The sequence below is a fragment of the Dama dama genome, chromosome 15 (assembly GCF_033118175.1).
Source record: "Dama dama isolate Ldn47 chromosome 15, ASM3311817v1, whole genome shotgun sequence".
Taxonomy (NCBI): Eukaryota; Metazoa; Chordata; class Mammalia; order Artiodactyla; family Cervidae; genus Dama; species Dama dama.
In genome coordinates this window covers 87462746-87482514 of record NC_083695.1, presented here as the reverse complement: position 1 = coordinate 87482514, position 19769 = coordinate 87462746, and the positions used below count along the sequence as shown (strand labels likewise).

The window sequence follows — 19769 nt, the reverse complement described above, 5'->3', positions numbered from 1 at the left end:
GCCAGAGGCTGAGACCCACTCTTTACAGAGATGACCACCACCATGTGTTTGAGCAAACATTCTGAGATGGAGAATTCAGGTTTATGACACCCACCTCCTGATCCAGTGTCAGAGGACACCGAGGCCCCAGGAGGAGAAGGAAGGGCCATCTGTTGGGGAAGGCACGAAGGCAGCCGTAAGCAGACAGGAGCTGGTAAGCCACCCGACCCCTCGGGAGAGAGGCTGCTGAGCACCGGGCTGGGAGTCAACAAACCACGCACATCACTCCCCGGCAGTGTGTCTGCCCACCGACTGCCCACCTACCAAGTCGCCCCAGCCCTCTCTCCAAGGGAGGACTGTCCCGTGTCCCAGCTCCTCCCTATCACGGGAGGCTCTGGCTTCCCTTCCAAGCACGCAGCCTGGCGCATGCCTGCTGGAGGACTGGGCCGGCTGTGGGGGTGGATCTGCCTGCCGAGGCCCCCACGGCCCAGGGACCTTGTCTATGGCTCTGTAGTCACACCTCCTGGCCACGGAGGGCTGGCTTGTGCAGGCTATTCTGTGTCTTGCCTCCTCTAAACCCGTTTAACCTTCCTTTAAGCCCCGGGAGACATCAGTGGCCCGCTGACCCAAGAAGCAGCTGAGGCTGGCGCAGTGACCTAATCACCCAACATGGCCCAAGATGGGGGAGGCATTTCAACTCCAGGACCTAAGGCTTCCCTCCCTCAGCCTCACTTCTGGTCCCTCCTCCTTCGCCCTCCAAGCTCACCACTCAGGGGCCGGGCTTCCCTCCACCTACGGATGTCCCAGGCCGGAGGACTCAGCGCTGACCGCGTCTCCGGCGCACTGCGGTCCTCTCTTGCCCAGCCCGCCCACTCCAGGGCACAGATGTTCCCCCTCCCCTGAGGGTTTGCTTCCCGAACACCCTCTGACCGCCTTACAAAAGGAAAAGGCATTACAAGTCTCAGTAATCAGACCTGTTCCAGTGCCTTCCCTGGAAACAGAGATACACTTGCGCACGTTGGAGTCAGCAGGCTGCTAAAATATTTAATGTTGGATGACTTAACAGGCCTGAGAAGAAAGGGAGGCTGAGCTGCAGTTAGCTGGGGCCACTGGCCCTGCACACCCCACAGGAAGCCTCTTTTCCACGCTGCTTGTTTCTAGGGACAAGATAGGGACAGATGGCAACTGGCAATCGGTTCTCTGCTGTGGACCCACGTCAGCTCCCTTCCAGCCCGGAGGGGCATCCCTGTAGGTGCAGTCGGTGGGGATGGGTGGGCACAGAGGGTTCTAGATTAAGTGTCTGAAGCCAGTTGATTGGATTATCTGAGCCCCCTCACCAGGCCTGGACGTGAGGTTGCACTGGCCAACCCGAGGCCTCTGGCCAGCCCAGTGGTGAACCTCCTTGGTTCAGGAGCCAGGGAGATGCCTCCTGCTGACCCGTGTTCTCAGGCATGTGTCCCATGAATACACCCCAGTCTCCACTCTGGAGACACAGCCACCTGGCTTTCTCACTGGCAGAGCCAGGGTGGGCGGTGAGGAGGAATCCAGCGCTCACTGGACACGGCCAGGTGTCTGAGCCTTGTAAGCGCTTCACCCAGAAACTCTCAGAATCCACACTGCTGGCGGGGATGATTCATCTCTTATGTACACGAGATGAAACTACGTCTTCAGGTTGGGCTGTGCCACGCAGAGTACCACATGGCTATGTCAATTTCAGTTCTAATTAATGCAAGTTGGGACCTCCCTGGCAGTCCAGGGGCTACGACTTCGCCTTCCAATGCAGGGGTGAGAATCAAAACATGAAACAGAAGAAATATCGTAATGAATTCAATAAAGATTTTAAAAATAGTCCACATCAAAAAGAAATCAATAAAAAATTAATCAAAGTTAAATAAAACCCAGTTTCAGTTCCTTCAATGACCGTGAAACCACGTCATCCTGAAACTGACCCCAGGTTTTCAAGTGGCCTCATTTCAGGTGTTTAATAGCCACACGTGACTAGTGGCTGCTATACTGGATACTGGAGACACAGAACACTTGCATCATCATAGAAAGTTCCAGTGGACAGCAGGTCTTAGAGTAACATCTCCAAGATTCCTTCTGGCTAATATTACTGACCAGAGATCCAAAAATGGATTTGATGTTTGAAGAACTCTCCAGAAGAGAGGTTCCGGACCCAACTCTAACTCTCATTAGCCCGCTGATTTTGGGCAAGCCATGTCACCTGTCCTAGCATCCACTTCCTCCTCTACAGAAGGGCACTAAGGCTCAAGGCGAGGATGAAGTAAGATGCTGGATGGAGACGTACTTTGGCTCAGAGGGAGGAATTTACACTGAGTAGTACTTATTTTGTGTTGGGCACTCTAAATAAAGTGGTTCATTGAATCCTAGGTTCTATATGCCCCCACTTTACAGGTAAGTAAACAGGTTCATCAAAGGTGATGCCTCCAAAGTCACAGGACTAGAACTTGAGCAGGAACTTATCTGTAGACCTCGAGGCAGAAGCTGGTCTCACACCATAGAACTCAATTCTACAGTCTTCTATCTATAGCCTAGAAGCAGGTTCAGGGTGGAGTTGCTGAGAAGAACAGCCCCCTCCCCCAGGGCAGGTCCTTGGGTCAGCTCAGATGTCCAGGTGGGTAGCCTGCCACCGGAGGTCAGAATCTAATCCCAGTTCTCCTGTTAGGTGCCCCCTGGCCCCCTCCCTATTCCTAGTCTCGACAAGAACGCACCCAAATTTCCTTCCAGATAGCCAGCTAGAGTCTAAAACATCCATTTCTCAAACACGGCTGCTGAAACAAACCTGAATCCCCGTCTAACAGAGTGGCGGTAATGAGAGGTTCCAGGAAGAAAAACGGGTCGGTCTGGACACATTCATTTGGAAAATCACCACCTTGCTCTGAAATTGGCCCGGAATTCTCAAATGGCTCTTCCCCCGCTCAGATCCACATAACACAGGCCTCAGGGCAGAGGGGCCCAGAAACTCAGAAGGGCGGGAAGCCAAGGCATCAGGTCCCATCAGAGGCACCTGGAGGCAGAGAGTCAGCCCCTGGCCTCCGAGGAGGCTGCCGCCTTCAGGGCAGGTGTCTCCTAAGCCAGCTTTCCACAGCGACTTGGCGTTTTTCCAAAGGACGGGTTCACCTCTAAAAAAAATCGCTTTAATTATGGAACACAAAACCTTCAGAACATAAAGGCTGAATTTTAAAAGGTCCTTTGACTTTTATAATACGATGGTTCACAATGATTGAAGCTGTTGATCATAATATAAGTCCACATCATTTGTAGAGTCGTTAGTTCTGCGGTCCCTTTGAACCATTAGCAAGTCCCTGTGAGCCAGGCAGCATTAGTGGGGCTCCCAAATGACACAGACAGACAGAAGCAGAAGCACGCACAGTCTCACCCAGCCTCACATCCCCCATCCCTGCAGGGTCTGTCCCCATTTCATTTGGAGACCTCGGGCATTTTCTTTGTTTGCTTAATTTTCGAGATGTATTTTTGAATAAATACATTTAAAATGGGAATAATGGTTACAATTTGCATTTTACACTTACCATATATCAGGCATTATACTAGATCGCTTTGGAAACATTCCATTTTAATCTTAATTCCAACCCTAACAGGGAAATGTTATTTTTCCCATTTTATGGATTTGGAAACTGAGGACTGAAAAGTCAAGCAGCTTCTCCAGGTATCACACAGCCAGGAAAAGGTTTCTGGGATATGAACCCTCTGTCTTACTCTATCGTCTATTTGGGAAGAAAACTGCTCCAAGGGAATGAAGTGTCAGACTTGTAGCTCTGTAATAATAGCCCTGTAATAGCCCAAAACTTCTCAAAAGAAAGTCTAAAATAGTCCAAGCAATGTCATATACAATCAAACCCAGAAGGATGGGAGTGGGGACGGGATAGGTCTGTCGTCCTGGCTTTATGTGCTAGGCTTACTAGCTTCTTTTCTTTTCCTTAATTTATATGACTATAGTCCTCTTCAAAACCTTATTCTTAAACTTGAAAACATGTCATGTCACAGCTGCTAATTTTAGAAAGAAGAGGAGAGAGAAGGAAGAAGCAGAGTAGGAGGAAGGGTGGCAACCCACTCCAGCCCCGCCTTCAGGTCCAGCCAGGGCCTCTTGGGCAAGAGGCCGCTGGACCTCTCTGGTCCCCCCCTCCTCAGCTCCTCAACCAACTGCCCCTTGTGGCTGAGCCTAGGTGGACTCAAAGACCTGAAGCATCTGGGAATGATTTAATTCTCTCAAATGCACTAGTAATTGAAAATGATACCTTTCCAGCCAAATCCTCAAATGGAAGAAAAGAGAGACCTCTTGAAATAAATATTCAGCAAAAGCAAGCCTGGTGATGTCCACAATGGATTCAGAACTACACATCTGATCATCAGTGGTGTGAAAGCAAAGTGGCAAATTCTAACAATAGACTTTCCATCCCCTGAAGACAGTTGGATGGATACAAAGTCAAAATCATTCAAGCCTCTTCTGTAGAACATTCTAAAAATAAAATCTATGGGTTCCAGAATCTTCCACAGGGAGGGACCACACGACATATATAGAAATCCACAGCCAAGCTGTCTGTCATCGCCAGTTTCTCGGAGTCGGATGTACATGTACCCCTTAGGTGGAGGTGAGCAAAGCCACAGGGTCCCCACAGCACATGCACCAGCAGGCCCAATCTGACTTCAAAAGGTGGGAAATAAAGCAGCAAAATACCTGTGCTCCCTGCACCTACATGGAAATGAGATTGAGTTATCAAATGATCCTGTTGCCAAGACAGAAAAGAGACACTTCTTAGGTACGGAGTCTGATTGGTGGGATCAGCTCTAACCAAGTCAAAAGAATCTCCAAATTTCAGTAGATTCAATAGAACTGAGTCACCCGATAACCAAGAGAGTAGAAAATCTGGTTTTGACTTGCTTCTTCTCATGGCAACTCAAAGCATTATTTTTATGTTGAAATACAATACAAGACACAATAAAAAAAAACACACATGAAGTTTTACAATAAAACACAATCTCAAAATTTTTAAACTTGAAGCAGATCTTTGTGGGCAGTAGAGGGTAAGAAAAAATTCCCTCTCCTCTGCCATGAAGACATTTTAACAGACAAAGAAGTTAGTTCTGGAAAAGAAAGACGGCCAGGCTGGAACCTCAACCCCAGGAAGATGAACACTAGCCACTCAGTTCACTGCAGGATAAAAGCCCGTCCCACAGAATTGAAAAGAGGAAACCTAACCTCTGGCTGAGCCGGAACATACCACGGATGCATTTGATCACTTATCTTAGCCCTCACTGAAACTCAGGGAAGCAATTACAGCTGTGATCTCCCCGTTCTACAGATGGGCAAACTGAAATTAAATATGGAACCAGGAAGGGGCACAGCTGGGTGTGAACCCAAACTCCACCACCAACCAGCTCCTGGTAGCATCTGCCACAGCGTGACCACACAACCTCCCCCACACCGCTGCCAAATTCACCTTCGTGTGCAGCCCCTGCCGCTCCCAGGACGCACACACCCGACTTTGGCCAGACCTTCTCTGAGGCCTGCTCAGATCCACAGCGTGGCTCCCTCAGGGTGAAAGGGACCGGAGCTACTGAGCTTCCCCCCAAGGCAAAGAAGCATTCCCAGCACTGGGGTTAAAGTAGGAATGAAGTTGCTGGGCTGAGAGAGGAGGGCCTTTGGGGGCCCCGTGGGAAGGCTTGGCCTTATGGATCATTCGATGACTCTGAGAGCTCTGGGAGGAGCTGGGGTGTCCCAGGCGGCAGCCACACGCTGTATGGAACTGGTGAGGGCTTGGTGTGTGACCAGTCCAAACAGAGATGTGCTGTGGTTACAAAATACACCCCAGCATGCAGAGACTTCATATGAAAAAAAGAATGCAGAATACCAAGTTAATAATTTGTATATTGATTGCATGTTGAAGTGACAGTATCTGTCAGATATTGGGTTTTGTTGCTGTTGTTTAGTTGGTAAGACACACCTGACCGTTTTGCAACCCCAAGGACAGCAGCCTGCAAGGCTCCTCTGTCCACGGGGTTTCCTGGGCAATAATATGGAGTGGGTTGCCATTTCCTTCCTCAGGGGATCTTCCCAACCCAGGGATCGAACCCACATCTCCTGAATTGGCAGGCAAGTTCTTTACTGAGCCACCAGGGAAGTCCACATATTGTGTTACTTAAAATGTATTATTAAAATTAATTTTAAAATTTTAATAATTTCTATTTGTTTTGAATGCTGCTACTAGAAAATTTAAGATTATATTTGTAGCTTATGTCCTATTTCAATTGGACAGTGCTGGTCTGTACCTTCTGGAGACCTTTGATTGTTACTTAGGTATAAAGTAGACTCTGTTGTGGTCCATTTGCTCAGATGTGGCTGCCCCTGTAATTGCCCTCGAGGGAGGGGAGCCAGAGGTCACCCCACCTGGAATTCTTTTTGGAAATCCTCAGCCAATGGGAGAGTAGCAGGCCTTTTTCCTAAGAACCCAAAGCACAGGAAAGGTGAGCCCTCTTCCATCCTCATTTCCTTCAAGGACCAGAGCAAAGCAAGTGATCCAAATAGAAGTGGACCATGGGTTGGGAAGATTCCCCTGGAGGAGGAAATGACAACCCACTCCAGTATTCTTGACTGAAAAATCCCATGGACAGGGGAGCCTGGCAGACTACAGTCCATGGGATCTCAAAGATCTCCTAACCACTGGACCTAAAGAATTCCCTATATTATTTTTTTCACACTGAGAGAGTCAATCCTTAGATAGACTGATAAGGAGTCTGGGGCCCTCGAGGAGGAAGGGGTCCAGGGCCCTTGAGAAGGAGAAAGGGGTCCAGGGCTCTCAAGGAGGAGAAAAGGACAAACTTTTTTTCCTACATTCCTTAGCCTTAGTCACATAAGATGTTATTTTCTTTCAGCCCAGAGCTAATGATTACACAATAAAACAAAAGATGTAGGTTGTGGGAATGGGTATGGTAAGACCTTTCTACTGTTAGTTCTAATCTTGTTAATTTGAAAGGTATGTTGAGGGAGTGGGTCTGGTAAAAGCATTTAAGGCTTTAATTAAGACAAGCGAGTGGGGCACTCTTCATCCCCCTCGTGATGTCTGTGTCAGAAACTTTCTCTGTCCCTTTTTAGACTTTAATAAAACTCTGCTACACAAAAGCTCTTGAGTGATCTAGCCTGGTCCCTGGTCCCGAAGCTAAATCTTCTTCAGAGATCACAAATCCGACATTGCTCACCATAAGCTATCAACACTAAATCTTCAACATCTGAGATGCGTTTTACCCTCACAGCACATCTCCGGACACATGTGACCAGGGCTGCCAAAATAAACAACACAACTCGAGAATCTGAAAGTCTATCACCCAACAAATCCTCAACCAGAGCAAAGTGCACAGAACACCCATTATATTAAGGTCAATATCTACTGCTCTGTAAACTATGATAAGTCATACACTTTAAGCCACTAAGATTTATGTCTGCAAAGAGTTCTGATGGCAGCAGGAAAAAAGAACTCTGAGAATTTAAACAGAAAAAAACAAAAAAACAACAGTGGATGAAACTACCCCAACATAATGTGTTTGTGCACATACTAACATCATAAATACCTGTAATCATTAGGTGGTGGGGCTGTGGATTTTTTTCTTTTTCCTTATATTTTTTCTACATCTTACACATATCTAATGTTAATTTAGAAAATATAATTTTTAAATTAAAAGTGATTAAAACATCGAGTCATGAAATATTTATTGAATCACTATATGCCTGGTCCTAAGATCTTCTTGTTCTCCGGGAAGGTTGATAAAACATCCGGGGACTGAAGAAAGAGCTAATATATAGCATTTGTGGGGAGAGGAAGGGGAGGATTTTTCAAATTAGACATCTTTTCCTACACTTTTACTGGGAATGTCAAAAATACATATGAGCAAGGGCTGTGGGGAATTTTGTGCTAAGTCAGCAGCAGAGACAAGTGTCCAGTGCAGATTAAACTTGCATCTGTCTTGGCAACAGGACTTGCAACCCTGTTGGCCCAGAGTTATGAGAGTTGCCCTCTTTTGGAAGGCAAGGCAGTTGGGTGGAAGTGCTCAGACTCGAAAAACAGGTGATCATGCATTCTTTTGGTGTGTGCAAAATATGCATTAAATCATTTACAAAATGCCTGCAGCTGTTTGGTAGGATACTCTGGGCTAGCCACAGGTACTAATTTAAAATCCAACCCCTCCTTGCTCACATGAGCATGTGCCTGCGTGTGTGTGTGTACACACACACACACACACACACACACACACACACACACAGAGCTCTGGAGGAGCCAAAGAGCTAAGGATGCTGCAAAGCTTGTTCAGAATGTGTCTATGCCCAAAGCACCTCCCTCTCCCCTGAAGGATGTCATTTCCCAGCAGCAGCTCATGCCCAGCCACGGGTGGCGTTTCACTTAGGAAAGAACAGGCAGGTACACTGCAAAGTGTGAAGGTGTGGGATTCCTTGTTGCATCTGTCATTTGTCCTCCTCCCGAGATCTCTAGGGGCATGACTGCTGTTGGTGATTAGACATTCCTGCTGAAGATTAAATCAGACTTGAATCTGTTTACCTCAAAAGGTAATGAACTAGATTAGGAGGTGTCAGGCTCAGAGAGTTGGGAGATATGGGGCATGTTGTCTAAGGGGTGAAGGGTTTCTTGGAGGGGATGACAATGTTCTAAAATTGAATACTGAGATGAGAATTGCACAACTCTGTGATTATATTAAAAGCCACTGACTTGTATACCTTAAATAAGCAAATGAGATGGTATGTGAATTACGTCTCAATAAAGATGTTAAGAAAAACAAAGATAAGCTCAGATGTGAAAACAACTCCTTTATACAAGCAATGAAGATCACAGTTCTCTCAGGCACTGTATAAAGAATCGGAACGGCGAGGTGTGTCTTTCTTAGATTAAGACGCATACATTAGCAGTACTATCCTTTGCAAAACATCCAGCATGTCTCTCCCAAAGGAAGGCAGGGTTCTCCAAAGGCTGATCCCTTTTCACTGACCTTTCTGCTCCTCCCGCACTGTTGGCATCATCTGAAATAACCTTGTCCGTGATGTCTGGAGCATCCTTCTCAGGAACCAAAGGTAACGTGGATGGGCCAGCCTTGGGGCTCTTTCTGGGATAATGTAAAGAAAGCAATACATCTTAGAAAGGGCACTTCTCTCCATGTGCTATTGAAAAGCCCATTTCCCAGTTTAAGCTTTAAGTGGCTACTTGGTGAAAATCTCTAGGAAAAAAAAAAATTAGCTTCAGGCAGTGAAAGGCTTTGAGATGCTTTGGGATCGTTTAGGCCTCTCTGCATAAATAAATCCAGATTCAAAAGCATGTATCTGGACACCAGAAAAACATTCTGACTGACCATAACCTATGACCCCACAGTCCACTGCTGGCCTGTAAACATTTCATGCTTTACAGTTTCAGTTAGAAGAATTAAAGAATACAAGAAAAGGAAAAAAGATGTGTTAAACAGACAACTCCCACGCCTCCGAACCATTTCTCACGTTTTCAGACTCTCAGCACATCCAGAGATTGTAAGCAGGGAAGTTTAAAAAATTAGATACGGAAAAATGTAGCTTCTTTAAAGCCACTCATCACTTTGACTTTTAAAAATGGGAATCACTTTTACGGCTGTCCCTGCATTAGTGTGTGAATTTATTTTAAGTACCTTTCAGCGTCCAGTGCTTCTGGATCCAGGTTTTGCTGCTTCAGGTCCCGAGTTTCGTCAGGTTCTGGGGGTGAGGAGACACCCATCTTCCCATCTTCCGCAAAAGCAGGGAGCTCAGGCCTGGGTTGCTCCTCGGCCTGTGGGGGCCCAGCCGGGCGGCCCCCATCTGGGGCGACCTCAGCATCCATCCTCAGAGCCCCTTCTGAGCAGCCTGGGTACCCAGGGCTTCCTGGCACAGCCGAGGCAGCAGCCACACCGGAGAACATTCTCGTAGTACCTGTTTCAGGCAGGTCCTCAGACACACGTGCCCCGGTCCCAGCTGTGCTCAAAGTGACGTCACCCTCTGCTTCCCCAGCAGCTCCAGCTTCCAAGCCGGGCTCCAGCAGATTCTCTGCCACTTCCCCAGCTGGGGGATCCGGGGCGCCCTGGGTGCCCAGGGCATCTTGTGTTTCTGAGACGCCAGCTGCACCTACACGCCTCCTCTCACCCCCAAGCGGGTCTGGGGTGCAGGGCTCACTGATGGCCTCGGGCAGAGGTGGGACGTCCCCGTGGGGAGATGCTCCCTGGGCAGAGGTGGATCCTGGCGTGTCACCCAGAGCCCCTGGGTAAGAAGAGCCCCGGGCACCATCTTCTCTGGGTTGACTGTCCCAGTGGGCTGTTTGCTGGCACTGTTTTCCAGAAGGAATCCTGTCATCTGGACCTGAATCCCCTTCTCCATGGCTCTGGGGAGCCACCTGCAAGTCAGCCCCGGAAATCTTTGGAGATGCTGCTTGTGAAGACAGACCCGAAGCTGATTCCTGTGGGCCATCTGGCTGCTGTGAATGGGCCGGGACTCCTCCAGGTCCAGGCCACCAGCCTTCCCCGGCCCCCTCCGGCTTCTCGCTGTCCGCCAGCATCTGCAGGGCCTCGCTCATTTCCTTCCCGACACTGGCGCCCAGCAGGTTGTGCTCTGCAGCCAGCCAGGCCAGCCCCGGCAGCTTTCCTGGAGCTAGATCCTGGGGACCCAGACGAGAAATCTCAGCCTCCACAGTCAGCTCTTGCTTCTTCCCCTTCGAGTCCACCCAGAGACCAGCGGGAAGGGTGGGGAGAGGGGCGATGGCCACTCCTTGAATTGCATCTGGAAGCTTCTCTGGTCTTGGCACCATGAGGCCCTTCTCCATCACCCTCTTCCCGGCTCCCACCTTTTCTCCCTTTGTGCTCTGAGGCTGATCGGTGGTGAGGGCTCCAAGTACAGACTTCTCGAAGATCTTGGTGATGTGCTCCCTGAAATCAGGCAACCCAGCGAGCATCCCAGTCTGCCTGCAGCTGGCGTCTATACCAGCTGATGCTCCCCGCCTGGGATCCTTGGAAGGCTCTAGCCTCCTCTCCTCGCTGCCCTTGGTCTCTCTTGCTGCTTCCCCTGCCTTGCTCTCCTCACTGACAGGGCATGCTGGAATTTCACTGGGCTCAGCACTTGCACCGGGAGCTCCTGACCACTTCTCCTCCCCTGTGGTCTGCTTACCCTTGGCCAGAAACGGCATCCTGTCCAGGTAGGGCACGGAGTCCACAGGACCCTCTGATGTCCCAGCTTTGGGGCTTCTGGGGCTGGCTGGCGCTGCAGAGATTCCCTCACCTGCAGCTCCTGCTTGCAAGAGGGAGGACTCAGCAGAGCCCTCTGTGGAGGAGGCCTTTTCCGAGGCAAGCAGGAGCTCCCGAGTGGAACAAGGGCTTTCACCAGGGGCTCCGGGGCCTTGGGGTGAGACAGCTTTCACGACACTATCTTCCAGCCCTTTCCTGGCAGCACCCTCGATGTGCAGGTAAGGAGTGCCAGGGGCAGCCTCCTCCGGGGGTCCAGACGGCAGGAGCCTCTTTGAGTCAGGGGCAACCTGCGCTGCAGAAAGATCCACCAGGCTCCTGGGACTCCCAGCCAGCTCCCTAGCTACAGGCCAGACATCCTGGCAGTTGGCCGAGAGCTGCTCACCTGTAGCAGGGGTAGAGGCTTCCTCCCCAGGGGAGGGGCGCTGCTCTATTTGGAGGGAGCCTGGCTCCCCCAGAGCCTGCCACATCCCCAGGGCTCCTCTGTCCGCCTTCCCACAAGTCTCAGCACCATCCGCACCTTGATCCTTGGCTGATGGGAAAATCCCAGAAAGCTCCGGGACCTCTGCATCCGAGGCAGTGAGGTGCTCCATTTCCTTCTGTGGGACCAACCCCGGTTGCTGCCCGCCCTCCTGGGTTTCTTCACCTGCCTCTCTCACTGGGGCATCCTGGGTGGGTGTGGCTCGGGGGCTGGCAGGTGCTGGAACCGGCCGGCAGTGAGCTGTCTCTGGGAGAGCTACTGAGTCAGGCCGACAAGGCGGGGCCCCCACGGTGTTTCCACTTGCCTTCTCTGTCTTGCCCAAGTCCTGGAGTTGGGGCCAAGAGTCAGCTGCTCCTGAAATGCCTGCGTCCTCAAGACATGCTTCTTCATGCTGGCTGCCGGCATTCAGCCCATCAACCAGCTCCTGTTGGGACTCGTGTGGCCCCTGCCCAGTACAGCTATGTTCCTTTCTGTTCAAGCTACCTGCAAGAGAAGGGTCTTGGAAGGTGTCCACTGCAGGAGATGAGCTCCTGGACAGCTGACTGATGCTGCATTCTCCGTCTTGCCCCTTCTCCCTGAGTGCAGGCAACTCAGGCCTTGTGGGTGCTGACAACTGCGACTTCTCGGTTGCGGGATTCTCCAGAACTGTGTCCCCAGGAGCTGAACTCGGAGCATCAGACAGACTGCCTTTGCGAAGTTCACTTTGAAGTTCTGTTTCAGAAGCCCGTTCCTTTCCTCCATGAGTGGATAAGCTCACATCTTCCCGAGGTTCCACAGGTATGTGGGTTTGAGGAGAATCTGCACCCAGGATGTTAAAATCCATATCACCTGGATAAGTCTCTTCCTTGCTTTCGCACTGTTGGGATGTCTCCCTGAGCATATCAAAGACTGATGCTTCTGGGTGTGTCTGGGATATCTGGAGATGGTTCTCAGGACACAGTAAGGGTCTCTCGGATGCAATCACTTCTATGCTGCTGTCCCCCAGGTGGGATAAGTTTCCCTGCCGATTTTGCTCTGGGCTGAGCGTTGTGAGCCCACAGTCCACTGCCCAGTTCTCTTCCTCGGGGGGAGGGGGCCCATCAGCATGGACTTCCTGTCCAGCTGCGTCATGCCCCAGCCCATGGGGGTGAGGGAGTGTCAGCGAGCCCTCCCCCTCCCCATGGCCGGGCCTCTGTGCGGATGGGTGGCTCCCTGACTTTATTTCAGGCATGCTCTCCACCTCCTGGGCTTTGGGGACGACCTCTGGAGCAGGAACCGACAGGAAATCCGATTTCTCAGATTCTAAAGCAGGAAGAGAGTCCATTCTTCCCAGTCCCTCCACGTCCTGAAGGGTGTCGGGACATTTGGTCTGCGGTCCCGGCCCCGCCCAAATGGCTCCCCGGGGAAGAACACGTTCACCAGCTCCTTCTGGTCCAGAGAGTGGGCCAGGATGCTGTTCAGGGAGCTTGTGCAGTGAGCCTGATGCGTGGACCACTTGGGATTCTCCCATCATTCCATGGGCCACCACGTTCCAAGCTGCATCTTCTGAGGGAGAGTCGGACCTGTCCGCATGCCCAGGGATCTCCTCTCCGAGTGGCTGTGCTAGGACTGTGTTTGGAAGGCCTGTGGTCTCATCTCCAGGCAGCTGTGAAACCTCGTCCTTTTCCACCTCTGGATCAGGCTTGCAGCCCCAGGCCTCGGGTTGCTCTGCCTGTAGATTCCCAGGATCTGCACCATCAATGGGCCCTGGGGCTGCTCCCTGTCCTCTAGGATCAGCCCCAGAGTCTCTGCTTTCCTTCTCAGCCACAGCTGGGTCTTCAGGGGCCTTGGCTTCATCCTTCGGCCCTAGTGACCTGCTGGCACTCTCATCTGATACGCTGGGAGTGGGGAGAGCTGGAACCTTTGGTTGGACTTCATGGCTTAGCTCCCTATTCCCAAGCTCTGCCCTTTCCTCCAGGGGGGCAGGAGCAGGAATCTCTCTGGGGCCTCCTTCCCGACCCTCTCCTTCTCCTCTGAGGTCTGATGCTTGCTTCTTCAGTCCTGACAACCCTGCTTCTACCCTCTCTGTAGCCAGATCTGTGAGAACAGGCATCTCGGTCACGGAAACCATCTCCCTGACTTGTTCTGCAGCCACGGAGGCCAGAGCCGCTGGCAGGGAGGGGAGGCTTGAAGCTGGACCCGCATCCTTGGTTGCGGCATGTGGGGCAGGCTCAGGGCTCATGAACAAAACTCCCTCCGGCTGGTCAGCTGTCGCCGCCCAGGTGACTTGACCGGGCTCAGCATCTTGGCTCCCGGTCTGCGAGTGACCCTGAGCATCACAGGCACCCAGAGTCTCCTCCCAAGAGCCCTTGTCCCCTGGCGCCAGGGCAGGACCCGGTGAATCCCAGGGCAGCTCTGCAGGCGGGAGCGCTCCCATCGGCTGCTGGCAGCTTTCCTGGGAATCGGCCTTCCCTTCAAGTTCGTGGGCGGCCCCTGAACTGGTCCCAGTGGGAGGGCAGGGCCCGAGGAATCCCGCCTCATCGGTGAAATCCTGAGGAGGCCCCTCCACTGGGCATTCGGGGGCTAGCTCTTGGGAGGTTGAGGTCACGGGTTTTAGGGGAGGCTCCTCCAGGCTGGCTGAGCCCTCTTGGCCTAGTTGGGCAGCAGGGGCCTTGGGGGCTCCCTGCAGGGACTCTGGCCATGGAAAGCCAGCTGCAGCCTCTTGCCCTTGGGAGTTGAAATCACCAGGCCGGGCATCCTCCCCACAGAGCCGCACCTTCATCGGCTCTGGAGAAGCAGTTGGTGGAACTCCTGCCAACTCATCAGTGGAGCTGGAGGAAGACAGTCTCTGCCCTTCTTCGTCCTTCGAGCCTGTCTCTCCTCCGGCACCAGGGACGACAAAAACCACCTTGTTCTGAGTCGAGTTGTCGTCCTGAGGGACAGGGGCTGCCGGCGCCTCTCCTGGGCCATTTGGAGAAGGTTCCCTCTGAGGGTGTTGAACCAGGGGCCAACCTTCATGTTCCCCTTCTGGGCTCGCCAAGCAACCTTCCGGGGAGCCCTCGGCAAAGCGCATGGAGGACGAGGGACTCTCCCGTTCCTGGGGCTCTGGTGCACTGGGACGTGGAGAATCTTCTGCGCCCCTGGCTGCCTGTGGGTGCTCTCTCGGCTCAGTCACCTCCGGGGACACGAGGCAGGGGTCTGGGCTGGCAGCACCCTCAGAAGCAGAGCTGGAACCTCCGTGCCAGACGCTGCCAACAATGAAAACATTTAACGTTTCATCAGTTCTCATGGAGGGCAAGGAGAGCGTAGAGCACAGGCAGAATCACCCCGCCCCTCTCCCACCAAAGCACGGAACACACCATCCGCATGCGGCTCATCCTCCCCATGAAGAGAGCCCCCTCCCCATCCTACCGCACCCATAACCATGACTTTCTCCAATAATCAATGCAGAGAATCTCAAACATTCAGTCTGAGGTTTTCCATGCTGGTCAGTAGTGAATAGGGAAATTAAATAGCAAGGAGATCAAACCAGTCCATCCTAAAGGAAATCAACCCTGAATATTCATTAGAAGGACTGATACTAAAGCTGAAGCTCCAATACTTAGGCCACCTGATGCAAAAAGCCAACTCACTGGAAAAGACCCTGAGGCTGGGAAAGATTGAAGGCAGGAGGAGAAGGGGATGACAGAGGATGAGATGGTTGGATGGCATCACCAACTCAATGGGCAGGAGTTTCAGCAAAGTCTGGGAGATAGTGAAGGACAGGGAAGCCTACCTGGCATGCTGTGAGGTCACAAAGAGTTGGGTGTGACTCAGTGACTGAACAAAAACAATTATGGACTGAGCTGTGTCCCCCTGAAAATCCATATTGAAGTCCTAATCCATAATGTGACTGTGTATGTGGACATAGGGCCTTTAAGGAGGTGATTAGATTTAAGTGAGGTCATAAGAGTGGGGTGCTAACCCAGGAGAGCTTACGTCCCTGTAAGAAGAAGCGGGACACCAGGAGTTACTCATACAGACAAACAGGCCATAGCAAACACAGCAGGAAGGTGCCATCTGCAAACCAAGAAGAAAGGTCTCAACAGAAGCCACCTCTGCCAGCACCCTAACCTTGGCATTCCAGCCTCTGGAACTGTGAAAAAACAAAACTCTGTTGTTGAAGCTACCCAGTCTGTGGGATTCTCTTATGGCATTGTGAACAAACTACTGCAATGGATATGTTGGATATCATTCTACTGTCCTTTCAACATTTTTTTTTTTTTCCTTTCAACATTTTTAAGGCTTCAAATTTTCCAAAATGAAAAGTTGGGAAAATACTAATGGATGAAATTTATTGAACATCAGTGCTTTACATGGATTATCTCTCATTTAACCCTACCAATAGCCTTGCAAGGTGGATATTACTATTGCCATTTTGCAGAGAAGAACCCTGAGAACAGAGGAATTAAGCTTGAATCTGACGGACCATGATCTTCTTATTCATTCTATGCCTCCAAAAGCAAAAACTTTTAAGGAGGGAGACTGAATGTTTGTGTCCCCCAAAATTCATATGTTGAAAACTAATCCCCAAGATGATGGTGAAAGGTTGAGGTTGCAAGCCATGTGCTACACTGGGATTTGTGGCCTCCGAAGGAGAATTCAATCTGGGGACAGAGATGAGGCTTGACTACAAGGAGCTTTTGTGTAGCAACGTTTTATTATTAAAGCATAATAAGAGATAGGGAAAACTTCTGACACAGACATCAGAAGGGGACAGAAAGAGTGCCTGCTTGCTAGTTTTTAGCAAGGTGTTTTATGTCTGTTAGTAGGCTGTTAATCAGACAAGAGAGACACCTCAAGGCTGAGGGAGTCTCACCAGGCCCCTCTCCCACAACATGCATTTCTGAGATAGAATGGAACAAGGTGTGTCATCCCTGGCCATAAAACAATTGACATGAATATTGGTTTGCCTCACCATTATCAGCCCAAGGTCTGAGAAAAGAAAAAAAAAAAAAAAAAAAGGTTCCTCTTAGGCAAACCGGTTTGAAGAAAGGCACATATCAAAGCAAATACATAGTTTCATTAACATAGCTCAAGAAAAACACTTCTGTAAGAAAAACCCATTGGTTATCTCAAGGTTTGAAAAAAATTCAGTTCAGGCAGAACCAAGTGTCCTCAACAGAGAAGGGGGAAAAAAAATGTCTGCCACTTGCAGTTTATTTCCTCCCACCATTTGTGGACCTCTGGCCTTCCTACCTATTAACCCTCTCAATGGTATTAGGAAAGAAGGGTCTTTGGAAGGTGTTAGTCATAAGGGTGGAGCCCCCATGAAGGGATTAGTGCCCTTTAAAAAGAGATGCTGGGAAAGATTGAGGGCAGGAGGAGAAGGGGACAACAGAGGATGAGATGGCTGGATGGCATCACTGACTCAATGGACATGGGTTTGGGTAGACTCCGGCAGTTGGGGATGGACAGGGAGGCCTGGCATGCTGTGGCTCATGGGATTGCAAAGAGTCGGACATGACTGAGTGACTGAACTGAACTGAAAAGAGATTCCCAGAGAGTTCCCTTGACCCTTCTGCCATGTGAGGACCCCCAGAGAAGGCATCCACCTATGCACTAGGAAGTGGGTCCTCACCAGATTTGAAATCTGCTGGCACCTAGATATTAGATTTCTAGCCTCCAGCATCACAAGAAACACGTGTCTGTTGGCTAAGCCATCCAGTCTATGGCATGTTTATAGCAACCTGAATGAACTGAGGCAGAAGGCAAGAGGCTCTTTGCCTGACTCCATTCTAGCCTCTCACCAAGCCCCTCACCTATGAAGTATACATGACATCACATGACAACCTCGAAGGAGGTGTGTACAGGTGTCATTACACCAGTCATCCTGATTTAATGCCCATCTCTGCACATCAGTTCAGTATCAGTTCAGATGCTCAGTTGTGTCTGACTCTTTGCTACCCCATGGACTACAGCACACAGGGCTTCCCTGTCCATCACCAACTCCCGGAGCCTACTCAAACTCATGGCCATTGTGTTGGTGGTGCCATCCAATCATCTCATCCTCTGTCATCCCTTTCTCCTCCTGCCCTCAATCTTGACCAGCATCAGGGACTTTTCAAATGAGTCAGTTCTTTGCATCAGGTGGCCAAATTATTGGAGTTTCAGCTTCAACATCAGTCCCGCCAATGAATATTCAGGACTGATCTCCTTCAGGATGGACTGGCTGGATCTCCTTGCAGTCCAAGGGACTTTCAAGAGTCTTCAACAGCACAGTTCAAACGCATCAATTCTTCAGTGCTCAGCTTTCTTTATAGTCCAACTCTCACATCCATACATGACTACTGGAAAAACCATAGCTTTGACTAGACAGACCTTAATGGTAAAGTAATGCCTCTGCACATATGACACTGAAAATATTTCAGATGGACCCGAGAGAGAGTTGGCTACTATCTGAACAAGATTAGCATTTTCAGACAAAAAGCAGGGCTCACAAGAGCAAAGAAGGGAAAACTAAAGAGGGTTAAGTTACATGAATCTCTCCAACCCACAAGTGGTCACTAGGGCAGACATGCCCATGGAGAGTCCTGGCCCTGTGCTGATGGACAGGAGTGAAACCACTAGAACTGCAGGTAACATTCCTTGACTTGACCTCTGCAGAGCGGAATTTCTGAAATTCAATGGATTGTTCCAGAACCAGCAACTCTATACTTGTGAACCTGGCTATTTTCCTTTTAATAGGCATTTTATGCTTAACTGTGTTCCACTCATTAAGTGGGGGGTCAAATCATTTAGTAGCTAATGAGATTAATGGCATGAAATTCAGAAATGAAGCATTCCTACTGATGTCTGCCTGTTCAAGAAGCACAGAACACAGCTCCCTCTGCGCTGGCAACAAAAGAACAAAGCGGCTTTACTGATTTGCCTCTGAGAGCAGTGGCCAACTCAGGAGAGTGTGTGACTTCCCTTCAGGCTGCCTGAAGTCATGACCGTCTGGGGACAGGATGAAAAATTCACTCCACTGGGGCACCTTGAAGACCTGCGGGTCTTATAAGAGAGCGACCAGGAATAACATTCCCCAGAATATGAACACGGACTCCCTTCAAAATAAGGACCCAGTCTTGGCTTTCTTTCACCTGAACTGAGCACCTGTAATCTCTGTGATTGCCCATCAGAAGCCAATTTTTAAACCAGATTAAAGTCACTCACCAGGAGGAGATTTGCCCAAGGGCAGGAAAAATTCTACAAAGTGATCTGTAAGGGCCCTGTATTAATTGGAGCTTGCACAATGTCCTTTTGTGCTTCAAGATGGAATAAAAAGTGTGTAGGATGGAGGTTCAGCTCAGAATCTAAAGGCGAGCTCTTGTGGGCTGGGCAGCGTGTTCTAAATGCAAGGCTCTCAGTCCAAAGGGGGGAGGGCACTGCCTTTGAGCTGAGGAGGGCAGAGCACAGCATGGACCACAGCCTCCCCGGTGCAGCCCTGAAGCCCCCCGCCAACAAAGGGAGAGGCACGGGGTCCGGAGACCTGGGAGGAGGGCTGATTCGCTGCAGCAAAGGGCTGAGCAGATGATGGAGATGCAGAGAAGGCCCTCCCCACCACCCGAGCTGGAGACAATCACATCCAGATGGGTTCCTAAGGCGTAGTTCCGAAGACGCACACTCAAGCCAACTAGGAATGCTTGAGAAGAGGAAGGAGACTGGCTGGGGGAAAAACAAACATGGTCTCTGCACTACCAGGCTTCAAGGGAACCAGCAAAACCATAAAGCAAAATCGCCAAGATGGACAGCTGCCACATCCTGCGTATTTACTAAGGCCAAGCCCACGCTAAGCACTTTTCAGTTCTGATGACATTTTATCCACACAGTAGCCAGGCAGAGTGGATGTCACCCCGCCCCTCGGTGCACAAATGAAAAAATATCCACACAGAGCTTCCAGACCAGACCTGGGTCTCACGCAGAGCTCCTGGTGCAAAGTGAGATCAAGCCCCGCCTGGCTCCAGGCTCCTGCCGCCTCTGGCTGCTTCGTACTTGCTGGCCTCGCCTCTCCTGGACCAGGGTGGCAAACTCTTCTCCCACCCAGGCCGGCCCCTGCACT

At 50.5% G+C, this 19769-nt stretch overlaps 1 protein-coding gene across 1 annotated transcript in view; it reads right to left on the bottom strand.

The window, feature by feature from the left end:
- TACC2 (transforming acidic coiled-coil containing protein 2) overlaps nt 1-19769 on the bottom strand; it is a 201923-nt gene that overhangs the window by 144868 nt on the left and 37286 nt on the right. Inside the window, exons 4-5 of the mRNA XM_061162812.1 lie at nt 9676-14937; nt 9013-9126 (exon numbers count right to left, since the gene is read on the bottom strand). Of these exons, the coding sequence (XP_061018795.1) occupies nt 9013-9126; nt 9676-14937 (5376 nt within the window). The remainder of the gene's footprint in view (nt 1-9012; nt 9127-9675; nt 14938-19769) is intronic.